Source organism: Drosophila ficusphila, unplaced genomic scaffold (assembly GCF_018152265.1).
Source record: "Drosophila ficusphila isolate 14025-0441.05 unplaced genomic scaffold, ASM1815226v1 contig_607, whole genome shotgun sequence".
In the NCBI taxonomy this organism is placed as follows: domain Eukaryota; kingdom Metazoa; phylum Arthropoda; class Insecta; order Diptera; family Drosophilidae; genus Drosophila; species Drosophila ficusphila.
In genome coordinates this window covers 924,689-947,596 of record NW_025064537.1, presented here as the reverse complement: position 1 = coordinate 947,596, position 22,908 = coordinate 924,689, and the positions used below count along the sequence as shown (strand labels likewise).

The 22,908-nt window shown below is 40.3% G+C and overlaps 1 protein-coding gene across 9 annotated transcripts in view; it reads left to right on the top strand.

The window, feature by feature from the left end:
- LOC108094500 (CUGBP Elav-like family member 2) overlaps window positions 1–22,908 on the top strand; it is a 58,304-nt gene that overhangs the window by 27,013 nt on the left and 8,383 nt on the right. For 4 of the 9 annotated variants that reach the window (XM_017195102.2, XM_043208670.1, XM_043208676.1 and 1 more), the window contains 2 exons: window positions 17,403–17,581; window positions 21,536–22,037. In XM_017195102.2, the coding sequence (XP_017050591.2) occupies window positions 17,403–17,581; window positions 21,536–22,037 (681 nt within the window). Of the gene's footprint in view, window positions 1–89; window positions 4,335–17,402; window positions 17,582–21,535; window positions 22,038–22,908 lie in introns of those variants that run through there. The other 5 variants (XM_043208672.1, XM_043208674.1, XM_043208673.1 and 2 more) reach the window with 3 other exon arrangements.

Genomic DNA, 22,908 nt, shown 5'->3' with positions numbered 1-22,908 from the left:
GAGATACTCGATCCGCGGTTGGCAGCTAGTGAATACGCAAATTAAGCGCATTTCGAGTGTGTAAATAGGACTTCAAAATGCACATAGCATTTGCATAATTAGTGGACGATAAGAACTTTGCTTTGAGTCAGTCGAAAGTACAGTGGTTACTGGATAAAGGTTAGGGTTTTAGGGAAAGTGTATATACATTTTGAAAAGCAAAAAGCTTTCAACTTCAAATAGGTTAAAACGAAGTTGGAATTCACAGCTATAAAGATACATTTTAATAAGTGTTCCTTATAGCCATTTACCACTTTTAGTAGCTATCGCGAACTTGTTGCCCCACTCTATTTACCTGTGAAAATAAGCCGAGCAATCGCTTGGAGAATAATTGAATTCACACCGAATACAGAACAGCTGACGGGCTTTGGGTCAAAATGGGGTAAAGGGATGGGTAAGGCCAATGTAAGTTGGCGAATGAAACAGACAAAAAAGCGATTTCCGATCCAATTGGCGTTCCGGCCGAGTGACTCGAGTGTGTGAGCTTGGAGCTGGGTGTGTTCGGGCCATAAATAGCCTCGGATGAAGGCTGTCGATGAGCTGAGCCCCTTCAGCACCCATCGTCACCTCGCCGCCACACGCTCTCACCTACAAGGTCAACCTTTAGACCTCAACTTAGCATCCCATTTAGGTGATAAAAGTATAACAACACACAAAGCACATATAACATATCTATAAACACCAACAGAAAAAAGAACCAACAAGTGTTTGTAGACCTTTGGTACAAAATTCCACTAATTGTAATCCGATTTTTCCTTCACGTAATGCTCTTTGAAACCAAAATGAATCATCTGGCTGGGGAAAACTGTCCCTCACAAAATAATCACTCAAAGGCGAAGTCAACAAACGGAAATTGTCACTTGTCAAATTTTCTTTCGCTTTTTCATTTTCGAGGAGCCTCACACGAGGCAAACGGCACAGAAAGGAAAACTTGAGTGCAGCCCGTATTAAATACAAAATGTCAACGGCTCGTCAAAAGTCAAATACATTTTTCAAGAAACTCAAAAGTATTTTAGAATCTACACAAACAAAAAATTGACTTTGAATTTTGAGTGAATAGAAACACTATAATTATGTATAATTATAACCAACACTTTCAATTAACTTGTGTTTTGTTATATGGGTTAAAGATTAACATATTTTGTTTTTACTTTATTTCTAAATTGAAACATAAAATATTCTTGTGGATATACATTTCTTGATGTGTAGACAGATTTAACATGAGTTCAATTCGAATATTATTTTGTTGGTTGCAATTTTACGTTAGAGACTCAACAATTTCATAAAGATCTTTAGGATTATTTATATTTATTTTAAAATTCATGTATTTTTTCCGTATTATTTTGATGCATTCTTAAGTCTCTTCCGTCTTGCATTTACTTCTTTCCGAACCTCAAACTCACTTTCGATATTCTTCGTAACAGAAACCTCGACACTAGATTTTATCGTGCTTCGAATGGCCCGCTTTTAATGGAAAAGCGTAACTTTCCGCTCTGAATATTTTCATTTAACAGCGATAATAACAACAAGCAACCGCAATAGAAACAACAAGCCGAAAACAAACCACATGAGCCGCTGAGCCAAAAGCAAAGTTCAGAGTGTAAATGCGAAGTTTATGTGATAATTGCGAGCGAGTTTGCTGGCAAGTAAATTGCAGCTTGAAGCTCGAAGCGCATGAGACAACCTGATAATAATACAAAGTTTAGAAAAAGTGGGTTAGAATATTTACAAATTCGAATGCTTTAGCCCGACTAATCAGCTCACTTAGAGAAAAGCAGTACTCCACAATTTCAATTCGTCGGAGGCCCAGCGAAGCGTTAACAAAATGATTACGAAAATGTCACAACGAGTATATATAGTAATAGCCATTCGGACGACGAATCAATTGGTTTCGCATATGTCGCAACCAGCAACAGAAAACTGTTCCACTTCGAGCCACCTGCAAAATGGAAACTCTCGTCAATATTTGCACTTTCTTCTGAGTTACATTCCAAGAAAAGAGAGAGAGGCGAAGGGGAAACTTGTCTATTTACGCATATTTATGTCTATATGTTGGCCGTGTACAAACAAGAAGCCATCAGCTTCGACATCAGCCACAGCATCATCATCATCATCATCGTCTTCTTTAGGCAGTCTGTCAATAGACTGGCAAACGTCAATTTCAGTTGGGTCAGAAGAAATTGAAAATAGAAAGGCGAGGCAGGTGGGGCGGGGAAAACTCGGACGGGGGAAACTAAAAATTAGAAAACACGAGTACTCCAAGGAAATATTCAAATTTCACAGAATTTCAAAAAGAACTGAAGCCACAAAATCAATTCGAGCCAATTGCGTTCGACCAGATTTGAAATGACCAACAAAATGAAAATAAGTTTTGAGGGAATTTCGACAAATTTGCACTCCTAGAAAATGAATATTTCTTTGCCATTTATAATTTTTTCTTTGTGAGGTAGAAAATCCTGCATATTGATAGTACGAAATCCAACATATTGCAATTTTGTAGGCAAGTTTCAGAGAGAAATATTAATTCAACTGAAAGGTCATCGAAGTTTTAGTCATTTAAGTATAGAAAATGAAACAGCTGTTCATATAACATATTCCACAATGAAAATGTAAATTTAGCATACATATAATTTTGAGTAAGATAATGGTCAACCCTTTTAGGTAAACTTCCCAGGGAAATAACCGAAACTTCAGTGTCAAACAATTGTCGTTGTTGTATCTGGATAAATAAGCTCGAAAATTTCACAATCATTCCGTTCGTATATGTTTAGGTGTCGAACAGTTGTCGGCTTGTTTAGTTTTCCAGTTCGAAACTCCCCGCTTGGGTCTCAAGTTACTTATTTACCCTGAGTACCTCTCATATATTGTATAAACACAGACATTCGTCTCTTGAAAACTCCGCTCAAGCTGATTAGAGCTTCACACAGGTGTTATATATACAGAATGGTAGAAAGCCCACCAGATGGGAGTGGCTAAGTGCTAAGTTGCGCCAGTTGTGCATATTTTGGCATGGAGAGAAATTCCTAAGGCTTTTTTTTAACAAGCAAACACATTTTATATAATAAAATATAAAAAGTTTTATACAAAAAGTTTCTTTACCGTTTTTATGAACCTCAGTTAATATTCAAATACTTTATAATGTTATTATCCAATATGATACCCCTCAAAGTGTCACATGAACGGCAATAAAAATTTTTTAAGCGAAAGTTGGATGGATTAAAACTTGTTGTTTATTTGCTTTGGATTTTTCAATGATTTTAATATCGCATGGGGGCTCCTTAACGGACATTAAATGCAAAATCAAACAACTGCGCTATGTGATCGCCATAATAATCGTAACAATAAAGGCAAATATGGTCCATCTGTATGAACAACCCATACGGGCGGGTCATGTCCGTCCCATTAGCGTTTGCTGCGTTGATGGGGATGTGCAACAAATTGAAAGTAAATAACACAGAACGACAATAAAAAATACTGCGTTATTGCAAAAGGCAAACTGCACTCGCCGGACGATATGGCAAATTAATTAGTTATACAAAAATGGTAGACCATAAAACGCTGTGCTAAAAAAAGAGTGAAACGCGATGGTATTTGTGTGTGTGTGTATGTGTGTGCCAAATAAAATTCAAATTATGCACAAGTGAATAATTGTGGCATTTTAATGGCAGCCCTTGCTAATATAAATACAAATAAAGTATGGCTTTTCGTTTTTAATTTAGCCCTGGAGGCCCATAAAAAAGCAAAGTAAAGTTTTAGCTAGACAAAAGTATTTGAACCCTTCGACCTTTTTTTCGTGAGTGTGCGTGTTGGCGCCATCTAGCGGCCAATAAATAACATGAAAAACCCAAATATTATGGAATGCAGCAGTTCCTTAAACAACAACAACAACAACAACAACAACATCATCAGCAGCAACAATGGCGGCAATATCAACGGAAACGGAAATGGAAATGGAAATGGCGGGACTAGCGAACAGCGCCCCCTATCGGGCAAAGCCCATGCAGCATCTCCACCGCCCAACAACAACAACAACAGCATCAACAACAACAACACGATCGTCCGCTACAACAAACTGAACTCCGGCAGCTCCTCCGCGAACTCATCGCCGCCACATCATCAGCAGCAGCACTCGCCGCCGCCGCTGCACCACCAGAACCACCAGAGCCACCCGAACCACCCACTCCACCCGTCAGCCCTGTCCACAAACATGGCCACAAATGGCCATCAGTTGTATCCGGCGATAACGGCAACGTATTGGCTGCCGCCACCGAATCCGGCGCCATATTTAGTTCCAGGTAATTAGCGTTACTTGCACGGACCAACAAAGTCCAGCTAAGCCCAGTCGGTCCGAGAACAGTAAAGACATAGAATAACGAATCTTTTAAAAAAATCCATTTCAAGGGTTAACCTAAATTTTATCTTTATGGGTTTTTCTATATGCAGGAAACTTTGGTATAAAAACTAATTTAGGGAATCCTTTATTTTATTTCAAAATAATATTATATTAAAAAAAATTTTAATTTCTTCAACACAATTTATGTTTATCTTGTGATTCTTTTCATTATCCAAGTTCTAAAATGTTATGATGAAGTTTTTTATATCACAAATGTTACTGAATTTTTCAAAGCCAATTTCCTCAAATAAAAACTTAAAAGCATATATTATTAACAACACATCATCAATCAATACAAGAATATAAAAAGTAAAATCAATTGATTTATTTAAGTTGAATATAATATACTGCGAAGATAATGCTGGTTGACATTTTTATGGTGCGTTTCTGACAGTCAAGCTTTTTAACGCGTCAGCTGAAAATGACATAATGTCCATGAGGTTAGGAAAGTTTTTTAAACATGATTATGAAACAAATTTGTATGAACTTTTAATTAACGATCCTTCTAGCGAGGTGTTGTTCTTAATGACCATTCACTGTAACTTCTATTGTCTAAAACTCATTGCATTTCTGCGCTTTGGCAGCGGAAGCGCGTCGCCTGCAAAAACGTTGCAAATTATATTTTCGTGTTTATTGTGAAGCTCGCGAGGATTACAAAGCCAAGCGGGTGGGCAGACCGCCCGCAAGGGGGCGCCAGCAGAGCAATTTTCCGGAGAAAACACGGCGGTGAAAAAGGGCGGGTGTTTCGTGTTTCGATGCAAGTTTCGTGTTTTTTTGCCCTCCGCTTTTGTTGGATTGTCGTGTATTTTATTTCCTTTTCGCGCCAAGTGGCTAAATGTTAAACCAATGTGTGAGCAAGACGAAGAGGGGGAGAGGGAGAGGGAAAGTGGGAAGGAGGGGAAGTATGTGGGGCTTACATTTCGCTGCCTTTGTGTGCGTGCCTGTGTGTGAATGTGCTTGTGTAATTTCATTTGCAAACGCCACTTGCTGGGTGGCTAATTAAATTTTAGCTTTGTCAAGGGACTTTTGAACTCCCTTGCAAGAGCGGATAAAAAAATGAATGCGAAACGAATTTGTGGAAGGGGAAATAGCCATGTGTGGATGCTGCCATTGGTTTTTCTCGGTCTGGTTTTCTTTCTCTCGCTGTTTTTCTAAATCATATAAATAAATAGTTTGGAAAATAAGTTTTTCTTTAGAAACATCATGAAACATATCACCAGCTTAATTCAACTGAAGAAAAATTAAATGTTACTAAATTTCAATTAAATTTTATATTTTAATAGCATTTTTGGATGTTTAGGCTTTGAAGAATCATTAATAAACCAAAACGGATTACTACTATTTAGGCAAACTGATTTATTTTGTGAAATACTCAAACGAGTTTTTTGTGTTTTGCCCTTTTATTTTAAGTTTTAATTCTTCGCCGGCAATCCAAGTTCGTTTAAGTATTACATAACTTGAACAACAATTTCGTGACTTGTTAATTAGCACGGCATTGCTAAAAATTTAATCAACTAGCAACTGGTACATTATTCATTGTGGAGTCGCTTAAGATGTATATTTTTAGACCATGCTACGGAGTTGTATACAATTTAGAATACTTTGTTGGGTCTGCGGAGGAAAGTGACTTAACGTCTGATTCCGCCACGTGACTCTTCCTCTTGCCACTGACTTCCTGTCTGGTCTGCGAAATGTGACAGTTTCTTGGGCTGCCTCGGGTCACACGACTTTTCGGGTCTTTGGGGTTCCAGGTTCTCGGTTCTCCATTCTCGGTTCTCTGTTCTCGTCTCTGTCGTTGGCATGCAAAAGCTACGTGACATGTGGATAGTTGCTGTTGCTGCTATTGCAGTTGTTGTTACCACAGCGAAACGTGTTACATTTATGTTAACGCATTTGCACACGTTGAGATGAGATGAAGAGAGCTAGAGTCGCAAGAAAATACATTTATAATGCCTTGCCACAAATTCTGGGACCAACAACCTTATGTAACTTGTATAACACCCACACACACAGACACACACACACACATCCATCCAGCTGTTACACTTCACTTTTGACTGACAGCCATTTTGACTTACACCCCCTATTTTCTGGGTAACGCCCTCCGAGTCACTTGATCTTGCCATAAAATTATTATTATTTTTCGTTCGGCTCTCGCCTGCATCGAATTGCTTTCGAAATACATGCACTTTATTTATTTATAGTTTTTCTCCACCGTTTGTTCTTCAGTTTTTTCCCGTGTCTACTGGTTGATTCCCTTCTGGCTGCTTATTTATCAGCGCTTTGACTTTGGCTGCCTTTGGGCACAGTCAAAGTCGGACGAAAAGTCGAAGTCAACAATTCATTTCGCATATATCGCTTAAATATGCAAGTCATGCGCCGAGTTAGACGGCAGACAATTGATGGGTTAACACGGGTTTCGTGGGGTTTTTCTGGGGATAGGGAGCTACTAGCAAGAAGAAGAACTTCAGCCAGCAGTCACAAGTTGCAATTCCCAAGCGCTGCGGTAATGTCTGGTTTCTTGAAGCTTCTAAAGACTGTCGGAGAGCTGAATGCAAATACGGGATAGAAACAAAAAAATAAGAATGAGACATATGCGTAGTTACTCTGGTTAAATATGTAAGTTATTCGTAGCTGGAGCAATGTTTATAGACTTATATGGGACACCTGGAAAGAATGTTGACCAAACAAAAATATTAGATAATAGTTAATAATGAAAAGCAAAAACTTAAGACTCTGTTAAAGGAAGCATTTATTTTTAGAAACTGTTTCGGAATTTTCTGGTTTTCAGTTGCTATTGTTTATTAAATACATTAGGGTCATGTGAAATAATATTTGTTCAGAACAAAAAATTAAATTGTAAAATGATACAACATTTCATGCTTAATTAAAAAATTACATAGCAATTTTTTTAACAATTATTAATAAACATCGTATAACAAAAATTAAAATTGATAACATTTCGTACATAATAATATGCGCTGCATTTAGTGAGGAAAATAGTATTTTTCGTAAAACATAGAGATTTATTTTATATTTATTTAAACATTACATCAACATATCTATCTTGGACTCTTTAAATATTTTTCTTTCAAAGCTCCCTTTTACGATTTGCTTTAGCTAATTCCCTACGAACTCTAAGCTATTTGACAACTGGCCCAAAAGGGCCGTGTTCTCCGCTTACCCCCATTGACCCCCTTGGGTTGCATTCGGGAAATCAAACATCGAGGGCCGGGTGACAAGTGACCAAAAAGTTGAACATCGAGCGAGTTCAACGAACACCGCAGAATGAGCAGCAGCCACAGTTTTGCATAGACAATGCTCGAGAGCAACAAATGTCGAATGCGTTACAGTTCAATAGCGGCAGACATGGGTGGGGCACAGAGGGGTTAAGGGGGGAAGAGGGGTTAAGGGGGGGGGGGTTCAATGGGTCGCTTGATCGACTGAACGTCCCATAAGAACGAAATGAAATTCTGTCGCGACAAATACACAACAATGCGGAATACGTAATCAATTGATTCGGATGTGGCAAGGGGGCAACTCAAACAGATACACTCGCATCTGGGCCTCGTATCTGTGAATCGTATCTGTGAGTTGTATCTGTAAGTCGTATCTGTGAGTCGTATCTGCATATATTTACATCTGCCCCGAAACAAAGCGAAACTCGAAACAATCGAGCATCAAACTTTGGATTGCTGGGAAATGCAACCGATAAGCAAACTGGCTGGCAAATTCTCATTTATTGCCTATTTATCTGAGCAATCGGAAATGGGGAAGACTCCTACTAAATACATATACACACACATTTATGTATGAGGGCTAGTGGAAAGTCATCCTTTAGCTTCAGCAATGGAGTCCTTAGACCGTCAGCTTACGCATATGGAAGATGAATTCCGCTCCAGGAATTTTAAGCTAATTATCTGGAAGCCCAGAATGTGCCAGGAATGCTTTATCAGCCCGGGCTGCCAGAAATTGCCAATATGCGGAGAAGGCGATGAAGATGCCTCGCAGAGGATAATGGAGAATCCAATCTGCATTAGTGGTCAAGGGGCTCAGAAACTGAAATTTAGTCACTGAATTTTCCATTAAAGGGAGTTAATATTCACGTAAAGGTTCCTCCAACACTAAAAGGAATATTAGCTTTTACTGCAAACAGATATACAATAATTAATTATTACTTTTCCTTTAGAAATATCACTATTTTCCAAAAAATCATTAAATGTCTAATGCTAAATAAATAAAAATGTTATTCATTAATTGAGTTCTGATATATTACTACATTTTAACAAATTACACTACAGACTATTGAAAATGATTGCCTTTAATTTCTATCGACAAATCCCTTTCATTATTCGTAATGTATTCAAATTTCTAATCAACATCTGTCTATTATAAACACTCCTTCACTCTAATTTTCCCTCAAAGTAATCAGGCAAAGCCATCGCATTTTTTCCAAAGATCCCCAACTGATTACTATGCAAAGCGCATTGCGAGGCAAGTTAAAAAAGTGTAAAAAACAAAAAGCAGCAAGCAGCTCAAAGAACACCAGACAAGTTGAGATATTTTACGAGTGTCGGGGAGGAGATTTGAGCAACTTGTTGGAAAGATGCTGACTGACTGGCAATCAAAATTACCTTTGACGTGACATCTCACAGCCGCAAATATGCAGAAACACCTGAAAATAGTAGAGAGTTGGGGGCGTGGAGAGAATCTGCGAGATTAAATGTGCAGCAAGGCATGAGCTATAAAGCGACATAAGATACGACGTTAAAATGTATCTTATGAATGTCTGAACGCCGCCTTCCAAGCAGCAACAACAACAACCATGAAAACAGAAACGTTTATTGTCTCCGGAGCACGTGCGTCATAGAACCAGTTTGGCAGAGACCGAAACAGACCTGGCAAATAATGACTTGGCCCAAAACGTAATTCAGTTTTAAATTCGAAATTGGGAATCCAAATTAATCATGGAGATGCATGAAGAGCTCATGTTGTCAGTTATTTCGATACTTTCGGTTTTGGCCTGACCGAAATGCATGTTTAAATGATGCGAATCTGCATTTAGCTGACGATTTAGTTTTTGATTATGTTGTCAATTAGCAAGCCGAGTTGGGGAATTCGTAGAGGAAAAACCCAACGGCATGTGCACATTTTGCTGATTGATATTGGTCAAGTGGTTTTTCATTAAGTCATTTCCATGTTCCACTTGAGACTGCAACTTCTTTGTAGTTCCATTTCAACAATCTTCAAGTGGTGGCTCTTGCCAAGAACTTAGGAAAAATGTTGATACACACAAAAAATAATATAGAAGCAATAGGAAAAAATTAGGATAAATATGTTTATGGACTTGGCATCACCCCCTCCCCTTCGTCCATTGCACTTTCAGCTTTGTCTTGCTCCCAATGCTCGATCTTCTGGTCCCCTTTCTCCGCTTTCTCCATTTGCCCCCAAGCATTTCTCATCTTCAGGGCAAGTTGCCAGTGAAGCACTTGAGAACATTGTCGGAGGCCAGGAGACTTTGGGCGGGGCGATGGGATGGAAAACATTAGAATAGGAATAGCCGCTGGCAGCGGTAATTGAATGAAGAGCACAAAGGCAGCCAGAAGCGGTCATCGAATGCCGGCAAGAATACAAAAAATAGGAAACAGCAACGAAAATATTTTTAAAAAGGTCCCAAGGCTGGAAACCTAAGCCGTAAAAATACTCTTGAGTCTTAAATAATTAACACTTTTACTGAAATAATTGTGGTAATAAGTTTTACTTAATTAACTAAAATAACAACTATGTGTTTATTTTCTGCAATATTTAGTTTAAGGGTTATATAGATCCCATAAATAAGCCATGTGTTAGTCAGTACCACTTTAGAAAAAAATTTTTTTCCGACCTTTACAAAACTTCTTAATAAAACGGAATACCTTTCCAAAAAAAGCATGAAAATAGAGCAGAAGACACGAGAGATATTGCTCGCATAACACACAAATGAACCCTTCAAGCGAATGGCAAAAATGAGCAGCTCCCCCCGAAGGCCGCCCAAATCCCCATTTGGCTGCTGGCAGTTTGCCTATTGCAACATCCCCCATCCTTCCACAAAAACCCCGCCTCTGGTCCTGCCCCATCATCTTCGGCGTACTTCCCCCTACTTTTTTTTATTTTGCTGCTGCTGCTGCTGCAGCGGAAATTGTGGCGCTCGCGGGCCGGAAGTGTTGCCAACGTAATCGAAACGTGCCCGGGCTCCCAGCTCCTGTCAACGGAGTGGATCGTGGTCAGCGGTCCTGGAAGGACGAGGGATGCGGAGGCTGCGGAGGCTGCGGAGCCATTGGGACTCGAACTGGTGCAGGGATAGGCTGATTATAATGATTTCGTTCATTTGTCGCCGTGGTTGGCACGGCATTAGCTTTTATGCCGCCTAATTGTATTTTGTGGCCAGCAAAAGTTGAAAGGTTTAGAAAGTGGTGAGGCTTTTGTACTGCGATTATAGAAATTAATAAAATTACTGCATTGCAGTAAAGTTTACCTTTAAAATATGTACAAATTTAAAAATTAATTATATTGGCTTGATAGTTTAATTTCTTAGTCTCTCTTTTCTAGTAAAAACCTTTAAAGCAAATATAATTATTCCAATTTTGTACTGCGATTATTGAAATGAATAAAAACATGTGTACTATTTTAGCCCAAAGAATTTTAGCTTACGTTTAAATTATGTACAAATATTACATGAATTATATTTCCAAGATAGTTACTGTCATTCTTAAGTAGTAAAAACCTTTAAAGCAAATATAATTTTTTCCAATTTCCCTTCAACTTCTTGCACCTTTAGCAGAAGTCTTCCTTCCTTGTTATAAGTTAATTACATGCACATAATTATTCCTTGCAAAACGTCACCGAGTGGCAAAACGTTGGCGTGCGGAAGAAGCAAAAAAAAGCTTAGTTGAAAATTCCATTTTAATTTCCGTTTCCGCATCAACATTTTCCGCTTGTCAATTATTGCAAAATTATGCAAATATGCCACGCGGAGCGCAAAAGAGCGAGCGGGAAAGAAATGTCGAAAATTTGTGCGCATTAAATGCGTCGCCCACAGAGGTTTTTCCCGGGTTTTCCCGCCTGCGATCCTGCCTCCTGCCGCCTGCCTCCTGGAAATGGGGAACCAGGAACCGCCAGGGAGCTTAATTGAATTAAAACATAAAAATTTCTGCACCGCAATAAGTTTGTCTGGCCCCTTTGGGCCGGGCCATAAACTCCGCCGGCAGGGGAACGAACAATTGCGACGGACTACCCCATATATGTTTGTACTTAATGCATACGGTTTGTATGTTTGTATGTTTGAATGTTCCATTTCCATTTCCATTTTAGGGCATTTTGATGGCCCGAAATGAGCATCATAATTTCAGCAGTTTACAACATTTTTTTTTCCCGATTGCCGGGGCTTTAAATTAATTATGAGCAGCCAGTCCGAAAGTATGCAATGTGAATTGGCGCCTTCCACGGCACACATGAATTTTCTGCAATAAATATTTATGCAGCTGAGACTGCGAGTTGGAAACGCCCAAACTACTTAACAACACAAACAGATACAAATATGTGAAAAGTTGCCTCCAACTCGGGCAGCACTTCAAAATTGCTGCTGCACAGCGGCTGATGTTGCTGCTGCTGCTGCTGTTGCTGCTGCTGCTGCTGCTGCTGTTGCTGTTGCTGCTGCTGCTGTTGCTGCACATGTGTGCATGCCATTTTCATTTATCAGGCCTCGTGTGCGCTCAGCGCTTAATCTGTACAGTACACACACAGTAACAACAACAGCAGAGGCAACAAAACATGCCTCTTGCAGTGCCAAAAATAATAATTAATTTAAGAGAGTTTAAAGACCTTAAATTAACTACCAAAAGAAATTGAACAACCTAATAAGTAAAGTAACCGAAAATATCTTTTGTGTATATATTTTTCAATAATTATTTTTAATTTTTAATAACTATGTATATCGGTAAGTGTAATGGGGAAAGTCTTTCTTTTGGCTTCCTTTGTAGTGTGCACAGTGTTGCCGGAGTGTTTATGTTATAATTGAAAACGTTAACTGTTTTTAGAGACGGCGGATCGGGAGTGAAGTATCTTACATCCCACATCCCGAGTCCTCCACTTATCCTCCCCGCCTTTCTGCTTATAACCGTCCATGTCTTATGCAAAATTTTAATTGAAACCTGATAGACGAGGAGCCGAGAAGCGGCCTAAGTAGCTTAAAATGTGATTAGATGCTGTCTGAGACAAGCTCTATTATAATGTGTCTTGATTAATTCAGGATTCAATTCAAGTTCCAGGATTAAGCAGACAGGTGCAGCGAACGAAGTGTACTTCCTGTGATTAAGCTATTAAAAGTAATACCAATTAAATGGCCAAGGGAGAAGGAGCACAACATTTGTCTAGCCAACTAAAACCTTAAGCCAAATATAAATAATATTTCGGAGTACTCGGCTTAAGCTTTTGTATGCCATTTGTTCCTGGAAGAGAGAGTAGAAGTGCCGAAGCAATGTAATAGCCATTAGCCAACTTGTTCACATCTGTTTTTACATATGTATTACCTTACAGCTTCTTCTTCTTCTTAGCCCCTGGCCAAATAATGTCCTGAATAATGTTCCATTTATCCGATTCGAACTCCGCATTTCGTACTTCAGTTTCTGATTTGAATGTGTGTTTTGTACATATCTGGCTGGCGTGTTTAACATTTATCCTTTCGCTTCTGCTCCACTCCATTCGTCCTCATTTAAATGTTCCCTACAATAGCAGCAAATTCTGCTCCATCCATACTGCCATCTATGCAAATCTCGGTTGACAACCCTCCGGTGGAATTTCACCCACTCTCACTTGTTTTGGCAAAAGTTTTATGCGCTTCATCCGTTTGCACGAATGCAATTGTTCTGGTTAATGCGTTTGACTTTTGTTTGCGGTTTACCCTTTAATGGCAGACGATTTGGGAAGATTAGCTATTAGGGAAATTAAGCATCTTAAGAATATGTTATGAGCAAAATAAAAAAGTAAAAAGAATTTAAATTAATTTATAATCAATATAGTTGGCAGCAACATTGTCGTGCGTAAATGTATAAATTTAATACTAATAGTAAAAGATTCACAAATGTTAGTTTTTTAAGTAGCGAAAATAAAGTTACTAAGAACTAAGCCCCAAAAATGTTGCAAAGTTTTTGAAGATGGTTAAGATTTTGAATATTTTACAAATAACTTTTCATATGTTCCTTTTAACTAGCAGAGCAACTCAAATATTAAATATACCTAAATCAGGGTATCTAGTCTTCATTAAATCCACCTCTTTCCTGACAAATATCTTGGCGTAAGTGCGTATCATGACTACATGTTCGTGTGTACAATTGTGTGGCGCCAGAAAGTATGCCAGAGATTTGGCTTTGAAGCCGCTTATCTTGTAAACATTCGCACAAGGCGCTTAATTTGTTTATGCCAAACAAACAGAACTGGGGAAATAATTAAGAGCTGTCGAAGGATTTTTCCGAGAGCGAGCAATTTAATTGCGATGCAAATTGAATGCAATCTAATGCTTGGCTGACTCCACAGAAAAACTCTAATAAGATAAAAGATACGTAATTCGAGTGGGGAAAAAGTAAATTATGCACATGACAAACTTTGCCCGGGGCTGAAAATTTTCGGGGGCCAAAAACCGACTTGACACAAAAGTTGATGTCTCAAGTGTGAAGTGAAATATATGAGAACCCAGAAGATATGGGGGCGACACCCCCCTCCCCCTCTTGCAACCCCCCTTGCACCCCCCTCTCACATAAGTGCAGTTTCCGCTTTTGACTGTGCATATAAATCTTAAGACAGTTAACGACATCATATGGCAGAGTTGGCTCCCAAGGATGAACTTACAATGCATATGCCACAGGCGGAAGTGCCCCTCATCCTGGAAAATCCCCCTTGGGGGCGTGCAACTTTGCTGCATAATTGTGAGGCGGAAGGCACGAAGAAGGACGACCCAAAACGAAACCAAGCCAAACCAAACGAAACGAAACGAAAATGTTCGCCCAGCCAGTTGAGGAAACCAATTTGTGGTAATTGTCGTGAAATTGCAATTTCTGCAACTGTAATGGCCCACAGGAATGACAGAGAGCTGCAGCGAAAGTGTGAGTGTGAGTGTCGCGGTGGCAGCGACTTCACTTAAATGAGATTCCTGCCATTTGGCGACATTTCGCAGGCTCTCTGATTCCTTGGCCTCCGAAAAAGGTGAAAATGATAAACTGCCTAAAGCCGAATTAATGCGGAGATTGCACCGGCAGTGACTCAACCAATGGAAATGAGCCATAACCAAAGAGAAATTACTGCATTTCACAATTTACATTCAAAGTGAGAGGGGAAAAGTGAAAAGCAAATCAATAATACAAATAACTATACATAACAACCCACATAAATATGGGATTTGTGTTATTTTCTCAGCATAATAAATACCTTCCTTAAGTAGCCTAAAATAATATATTAAAACTACCTTCTACTTTTTGCACCTCATCCATCGCTAAGCAATTTAACGCACATCAGTTGCGAGGATAAAAGCAAATGCTTGAGAGTTTTATTTTTCGCTGCTCTGGACTTTTCCCAACACGCTTTTATCAGCGCTGAAAAAATCACGTGCGCATAAAACTTTCCAATCAGCGATGCCAAATACAAAAGAGGACCTTAACAAGCTCCTCCAAAAGGGAAAAGGGGGAAAGGGGAAAGGGGGAGTGGCAAAAAGGGCGGACTCAGGTGGCTGCAATAAGTTTTAACCTCCTTTTGTCACAGCCCTTGGTTCGGGCCACTCGTATCTTCGCTGGCAAAGTTTCAACTTAAAATGGCAAATCCATACAATAAATATATAAAATGTTACTTCTTGTGTCACACCTGAACTAACCTCAAATAAATTTTGCACATGTGCCGGACAGAGACCAAAAAAACCTGGGCGAGGGTGCACGGCAAACAAAACCTGGCTGCGAAGAACTATAACTTCGTATGTATTTAGCACACAGGAATGCCTCGCACCCAGTTGGAAAAAGTTTCATCCCCCCTTTCTCCCCTTCTCCATTCCCTTCTATAGATAAGACCCATTTCGAAGGACCCTTTGGGCGGGTTCTGAGTGCGTTCTGAGTGCCCTGGTTGGGGGTCCCCTTGGATCACCTCTGGTGGTGTTGGTGCTGGTGTTGGTGCCAACTCCAGGCGAAAGCAACAATTTCCAATCACTTCCCTTGCAGCGACACAATTTTCTATATTTATACTCAACGACACCCCTGTGCAAAAAGTAAAGAGTGTGTTTCGGTGAAGGTCTCTCACCCTTTTAATATTATTTACCAAGAAACTGCTAAAATAACCTGATATTTAAAGGTGCTCTAATAATATAAATCTAAATTATTTTTAATAATAATGTTAATTATCTCTTGGTTATTGTAAATGTGCTTCTTATGTTTTTTCTTTTATTCCATAAAGCAAGGAAGAAATCTTCTTAACTCTTCAGTTATCTTTTGATTTCTTAGTTTTTGTTAACAAACTTCAAACACTCTTGATTGCAACTCTCTTCCCAAGTTAAGGTATCAAAAAGTGGTTTGAACGCACGCTTAGTTTGTTTTTAAGCAAATGCCTGAGCTCCAAATGCTTTTACATACTTTTACATATGTACAGTGTGTGTTGTCTCTGGGAAACTTAAAGCCAAGATAGGACAGTTCGAGGAATGCAGGACGAGTGCTCGAAAGTGTTGCAGAATGAAAAGTTCCTCGTACTTACTCTGTTGCCAGTTCTTGTTGCATTGATTCGATTTGTTGCGATTGCGTTTTTAGTCTTTTGCATGTGCGCTCCCAAAAAAGTTTTGGAATACCCCACTCTTCACCCCCTTTTTCACATGGGGACCAAGATAAAGCATAACAATTGCCATGCAAAGAAACTTTTCCCTTACAAATGTTCTCGTTTCGATGAGGGGAGCGATCTCAAATCTGCAGGAAGACCAAAGGCGCACTCGATTTATTGGGCCAACTTAAAGTTGTTTCCCTTTACAGGTCCCAGCTGCTTACAAAGTTGTTTTCTGATTAATGGCAGCTCCCTTGGTTCGAAGGCTATGAAGGAAATAGTCAAAAATATCACTCATACGCCGAGTGTGCTACAATTTGGGTTAAATACCCGCTGACCGATCGTTAAACGGAGCCAGCACGCACAGTGTCGGCTCATTAACAAATTTAAGCGCCAGCTGAGAGTTCATAAAATGAAATCCCCCAAACATGTGTTAACCTGTTATAGGTCAAAGAAAATTCCAGTGATGCTTAACTATTAATGGTTAAGTTTACTTATGTAGTTTTGGAAGAACTACTCAAATTAAATTATTTAAATAAGACTTTAAAATGTTTTAAAAAATAGTCAACTAAGTACAAATAAATTACATTATAATTACCTAGTATTTTCTTTAACAATTTTTAAAGTATTCTAAATATAATTTTTATTGCTCTGTAGTATGCATTTATCGATTTAGCTTTAAAATTCAGCTGGAAAATAGCTAGGTTTCCATCGCTATGTCACCTTGGCTACCCATAAGCTTTAAAGCCTTTAAGCCACACAGGCATGTACTCTTTTCGCGCTTTTTAATGCTATTTTTATGGTGACCATTTCGTTTGGCCCTCTCCTCATTCAGCCAACCATTCAGTCAGTCAGTCAGTCAGTCAATCAGTCAGCTGCCTCGGTTGGGGCAGCATTTTTACAGCCTCGAATGAAGTACCGTGCGGGCCATAATAATAGTTCCCGCCGCATTGGCAACTCATCAAGTTGGGGCCTTTAAACCGAATGTTTGTAGTTGGACGACCTCTTGACCCGCTCTCGCCCAACCACAATTGTTATTTATGTTAATTCTACCACTCAACTTGGGCGTATTTATTTTATGTTTGCCTCTGTAAGCATTCGCTGAAAAACACACTCTTTCATTTCCCATTTTCCTCTGATGTATTTGCAGAGCGAAAACTTTTCGTCGGCATGCTGAACAAAAAGTACACCGAGGCCGATGTGAGGCAGCTCTTCACGGGCCACGGAACCATCGAGGAGTGCACCGTGCTCCGGGATCAAGCTGGCCAGAGCAAGGGCTGCGCCTTCGTCACATTCGCCACCAAGCAGAACGCCATCGGAGCCATCAAGGTGAGTGAAACATATTATGAACAAAATAAATAACACATATTACAAAATAGTTAGACATAATCCTAGTTTTAATTTTTCTTCGGTACTTTTGTTACATAAAATCGAAAAACCACTTAAAGATTTCCAACAAATATGCTCTTCAGAATGTATAGTTGCTAGTTCAAGAGTTAATTTTATATTTTTGAAAGACGACTTGATTAAAAAACCATTCACTAATACTGATGTTTTGAGTGGAAATATTTTAAATTGGCAACCAAGCTATTTGGAAAAAATGGAGAAGGGAAAGTAATGAAAAATATTTGGTAAAGTTCTTGACAATATCCATTGCTTATAAAGCCAACATGTTAGGATCAGCGACTGTCAAAGCGATCGGCTTAAAGGCGCCATTTCTCTTTAAGGGCGCTATTGTCTTTTGGTCCTGTGGCGAGTGTGGGAAAAACTGTCGCAATGATTAATTGCAGTGGCGGCAAGAGTCGCGCATATAAAACACGTTTCTGCCTGGCACACACATACCAAAGCAGAGTGGCACACCCACACCCACGCACACGTACGCACACATACTGGCGTAGGTTCGTTGCACAATGGCGGCGAGAACAACAAAAACCGCATGCAACTGCAAACAGGAAGCTGGAACGCAAGCAAGACGCCGCCTCTGGCAGCGGAAGAAGTCAACGGTAATCCTGGCAACCAAGTAATCCCCCTTTTGCCCCCGAAATCCCTCCTCCGCCACGCCTACTTTTAAGCAAACACACACACACACACTCGCACTGGCAAACTAACAGAGACTAATGCAAGTTTTGTGCCGGAAACAGGCAAAATTACAAACTTCCGACAGCCAAACACAAACACATGCGAGGAGTGGGCGAAAGAGAGGCAAAAGGGAGAGGTAGAGGGAGAGGGAGAGAGAGGGTCCGAACATGCTGTCTCTGTCCTCTGTATATTGCACATAATTTGTCGCCTTTCGCAAGATGAATGTTGTTGTGGGCGGACGGCCATTATAAAGCCATACATGCACACTATTCTGCACAGAAACACAGATACACGAACACTCTCACAAATGCCAAGAAAGTAAAGTGCAAACGCGCTACAAACCACCAAAAATCTTGAAGGTTCTTTTAAAAAAAGAATACTGCTAAATAATACTGATTTGTCAATTTCAAATCAAAACCCATTTAACAATTTTAAAACTGAAAACAGGAAAGAATTTTTACTGAATTTATCTTTAAATATGCAATGATTTATGAAAGCCAATCAAACAATGTGTTAGTGTCATAGAATCTGTCTAGTTTTTGATGAGTTTCGAAGTAAATTCAGCGGACTTTAAAATACATTTCCAAGCAATTTCCATAGAACCCGTGTAAAAAAATTGTGACTCTTTGCAAATTTCAACTAAAGTAATTTTCAATACATATTTAAGTGCAATAACCTAAAAATAAGATCTTTTGAGAGCTATTCTGCATATATTTCTAAATATTATAGTTTCCTTGCAAAAGTGCCAAATTATATATTGGTGTACACATTATTATTTTGGTACACACATAGCTAGTTTCCTCTGTACCATGATCTGTGGGTTCGCCAGCGATTTTAATGCATTTGAAGTCAAATTACGGGATGCAAGGCACGCACACGCCGGCGATGAGCTGGGGCCAAAAGGCCGAGGGATCCCAGAGATATTAAACTGAAAAGCAGAACCAAGCAGAAGCAGCAGCTCCAAGCAGACTGGCCAGAACCAAATGATTTGGAGGCAGCCAAGCAAGGGTTGCAAGTCATTGCAGTCTATTGACGCCTGAAAGTATGCAACGCCATCAAACGCAATCCAAAGCGCAGCCAGTTGCCCATCAAAAAAGGCGAAACCCCGGGCCAAAGACGCTCGAGCCGGAGCTGCTGGCAAAGTGCATTTAATATTAATGTGCCATGTTTATAGCCCAGCAATTTGTTCTCGGCTTCTGCTCCTCCATTAAGTCTCTTTTTCTTTACCAGAACCCTAACGAAGGCAAAAAATACGAGGAGCTGGGGGGCGGTGGCCAAATGATGATAGCATTTTTCAACGCATGCAGATTTTATTTTTCGCATTCGTCTCGCTAATTTGTCAAGTGGTTGGCGCTCGGTCCAGGCCAAGTTTGGAATGCGGTTGAGTCTCCAGTGCTCACTGTTGCCCAACGGGTCATTTAACCCGTTTTTTGCTCCGCTGACAAGTGAGATGTCGAGCCAAGCTGTGAAAAATGACTGAGGATTAGTAGGTGCCATTGGGGACGTCCTAGAAAAAAGAGTGCAAGTTGAAGTGTTTTCAGCTGTCGAAAAGTGGATTTGAGAAATTGGAAGACAAATATTGCCCATGTTGTAATAATTTTTCTTTTGACTTCCTTGTCAGAATAAGAAATAGATTTCAGTTTCAAGAATTCACTTGTGGGAAATTAAAGTTTCAGGTTTATTTTCCTAAACATTAAATTAAATAAATAACATTGCAACAGATGAGGCTTCAAAATCTTAATCTAAAATTGTTGTCAGGTCTGAAATCCAATCAACTAAGATCAAAGCTTAAAACTCCCCTGACAGCAACCCTTATTATACTAGACTTCTTGAACAACCACAACAACTTTCATACAAACACCTCCCACAAATTCGCGTCATTTCGAGGCCGAAAACAGTTTTGATAAGTTTTATGGCAACAGCGAGGCGGCTTACAGCCTCGGAATAATGACGCGCACTTAAGCCGCCTCCGCATGTCCACCCGACCACCAACAACCCACCCACTTTACCAATGAACCACCCACTCCACCGCCGAACCACCCACTCCCTCGTTAACCCACCCCCACCCCGCAGGATAGTTTAACCCACACGGCCATTTGTCCGCTTAGGCGACTTAATTTACACCTTTCTGCTAAGCCCGAAAACAAACAAAATGGCGGGGGAACGAGAACATGGCCGAGAATCGAGGCTGGCAACTCTGGCAGCGTCACGAAAACCAGGCCAAACATTTAGCGAAGGCATTTAGGCTGCGGTCTGACAAGGGGAGGGGAAACCCCCATTCGAGGGGTTTGGCAAGCCACTTTACTTATTTTCCGGTTTATGTAGACTTTATCATTGAAACTCAGCCGGGGCCACGGCGACCCGGGCCGAAACTTCCGCTCAATTGTGGCGGCGGTGGCAACTCTGGCCTGCATCCTGCCCGCCTGTATCGTGGCAGCCGCCAGAAGTGCTCTTTAATTACATTGACTATAATTCTTGCGGCTCTGGCGCGACTTTTATGGCCGGCGCATTGTTTTGCAGCACCCCGAACCGCCCGCTTTTCCCCGCATTTTCCCGCTTTTACCATCCATCGCGACACTGCTGCTCTTGGCTACAAAGTAATTAGGGAAATTTCCGAGTTTTTAAACAGGTCGCCATGGCTGCACAGTTGGAAAACAGTTTCCGCTGGAGAGGCGAAGATCGAGATGCAACGCATTTTTTGGCTTGCGACACAAGAATTTCTTTGACAAGATTTTAATGTTCGTTTTAAACGTGATTAAATTTGTAAGGCATTCTTTAAATGGAATATGATAGAACACAGTTAATATTGAAGTCAACTAAGTATAGCACTGCGAATAAGTTGTATGCATTTGCTGTTGAATGCAATCAAGTACAACGCTGCGTATAAGTAATAGGCTTTAAAATATTTACATGGCGAGAGTTATTGTCTTTCAATACATTGTGTACATTTTAACGAAAATATAAATTAACTACTAAAAGTTCAAACCACAATATGGCACAAAATAAAACCCTGCCGACTAAAGCACTGCTCTGATCTGCCAACCCTGCGTATGAGTAATATTAAAAAATAAAGTTTAATACCAGTTAAAAAGTTGCAAAAGCCTTCGATTTCATTCAATTTTTTTTTCAATCATTCTTTTGTTACTTCACCTTTTTTACCAAATAGTTTTAATAATATATCTGTTAAATTCCTTGTACTTGCAGGCCCTCCACCAAAGTCAAACCATGGAGGGCTGTTCGGCTCCGCTGGTCGTAAAGTTTGCGGACACGCAAAAGGAGAAGGACCAAAAGAAGATGCAGCAGATCCACGCCTTCTGCGGCATCAACGCCTCGAGCGGAGCGTCGGCAGGTGCGGCCACGCCCACCATCAATGCGGCCACAGCACTGATAGCCGCCCCGCCCACGGCGGTACGTCCGAATCCTTCGATGGCGGCCGCTTTGGCGGCAGTGCCGCAGGTTCAGCAGGCCGGAGCTGCAGCGGCTGCACAAACCACACTGGTTCCCATGAACTCGTCGAGTGCCCTTAGTGCATCGTTAACGCCCAATCTCCTGGCCAGCAACGCCCATCAGGGAGCGGCGGCAGCGGCCCAAACAACTTTGGTTCCCATGAACTCCTACTTGGGAGCGGATCCCACGACGGCGGCCCACCTGCAACTCTACCAGCAACTCCACGGATACGGACTGAGTCCGGCGCACTATCTGCCAGGTGAGTGGATTCCGCGAAGTAGGTCAGAACCTAGGTTTATCTGTTAGGCTCCTCCGGTTACCCCTTCGATTTTCCCCACCCCTGAAACCCCGAAAAAAAATCTAAATAAATCCCATTCGATCAGTTTTAGTCACAGACACAGAATAAATCCACAGCGTTGCATCTTCCCCTCTATATATCTTTCTATCTATCAGTAACTCTCCATTCTATTTGTCCTTGTTCCCTGCACACATCTGCTCGTTGTTTACTCAGTGTGTCTCACTCCTTGTTTATCCTTAATTTTCCCAACAGAGCACTTTTTAGCTTTTTATACCCTTGCAGAGCAAAAGGGTATTATAATTTCAGTCAGAAGTTTGCAACGCAGTGAAGGAGACACCTCAGACCCCATAAAGTATATATATTCTTGATCAGCATCACGATCAGAATCCAAATATGCATGTACGTCTGTCCGTCTGTCCGTCTGTCCGTCTGTCCATCTGTCCGTCTGTCCGTCTGTCCGTCTGTCCGTTTCCGCGCAAACTAGTCTCTCAGTTTTGAAGCTATCTTGATGAAACTTTCCCAAAAGGTGTGTAGTTATTGCACGCAGTATATAAGTCGGAACGAGCCGGATCGGCCGACTATATCGGATAGCTCCCATATGAGAGAATGAAATAAAAAATTCTCACGCCGTTGTTTTTGATCAGATCGACTTGAATTCTTCAAGATGGCGTTTTCTAACTGTTATTGAATTTCGGATTAAATTTGATCAAAATCGGATAACTCTATCATATAGCTGCCATAGGAGAGATCGAAAATTATATATAGAATTAATGGAAATAAATTGATAACATCGTTGTTTTTTATCCCACGAGCATGATTTTTGAATATCAAG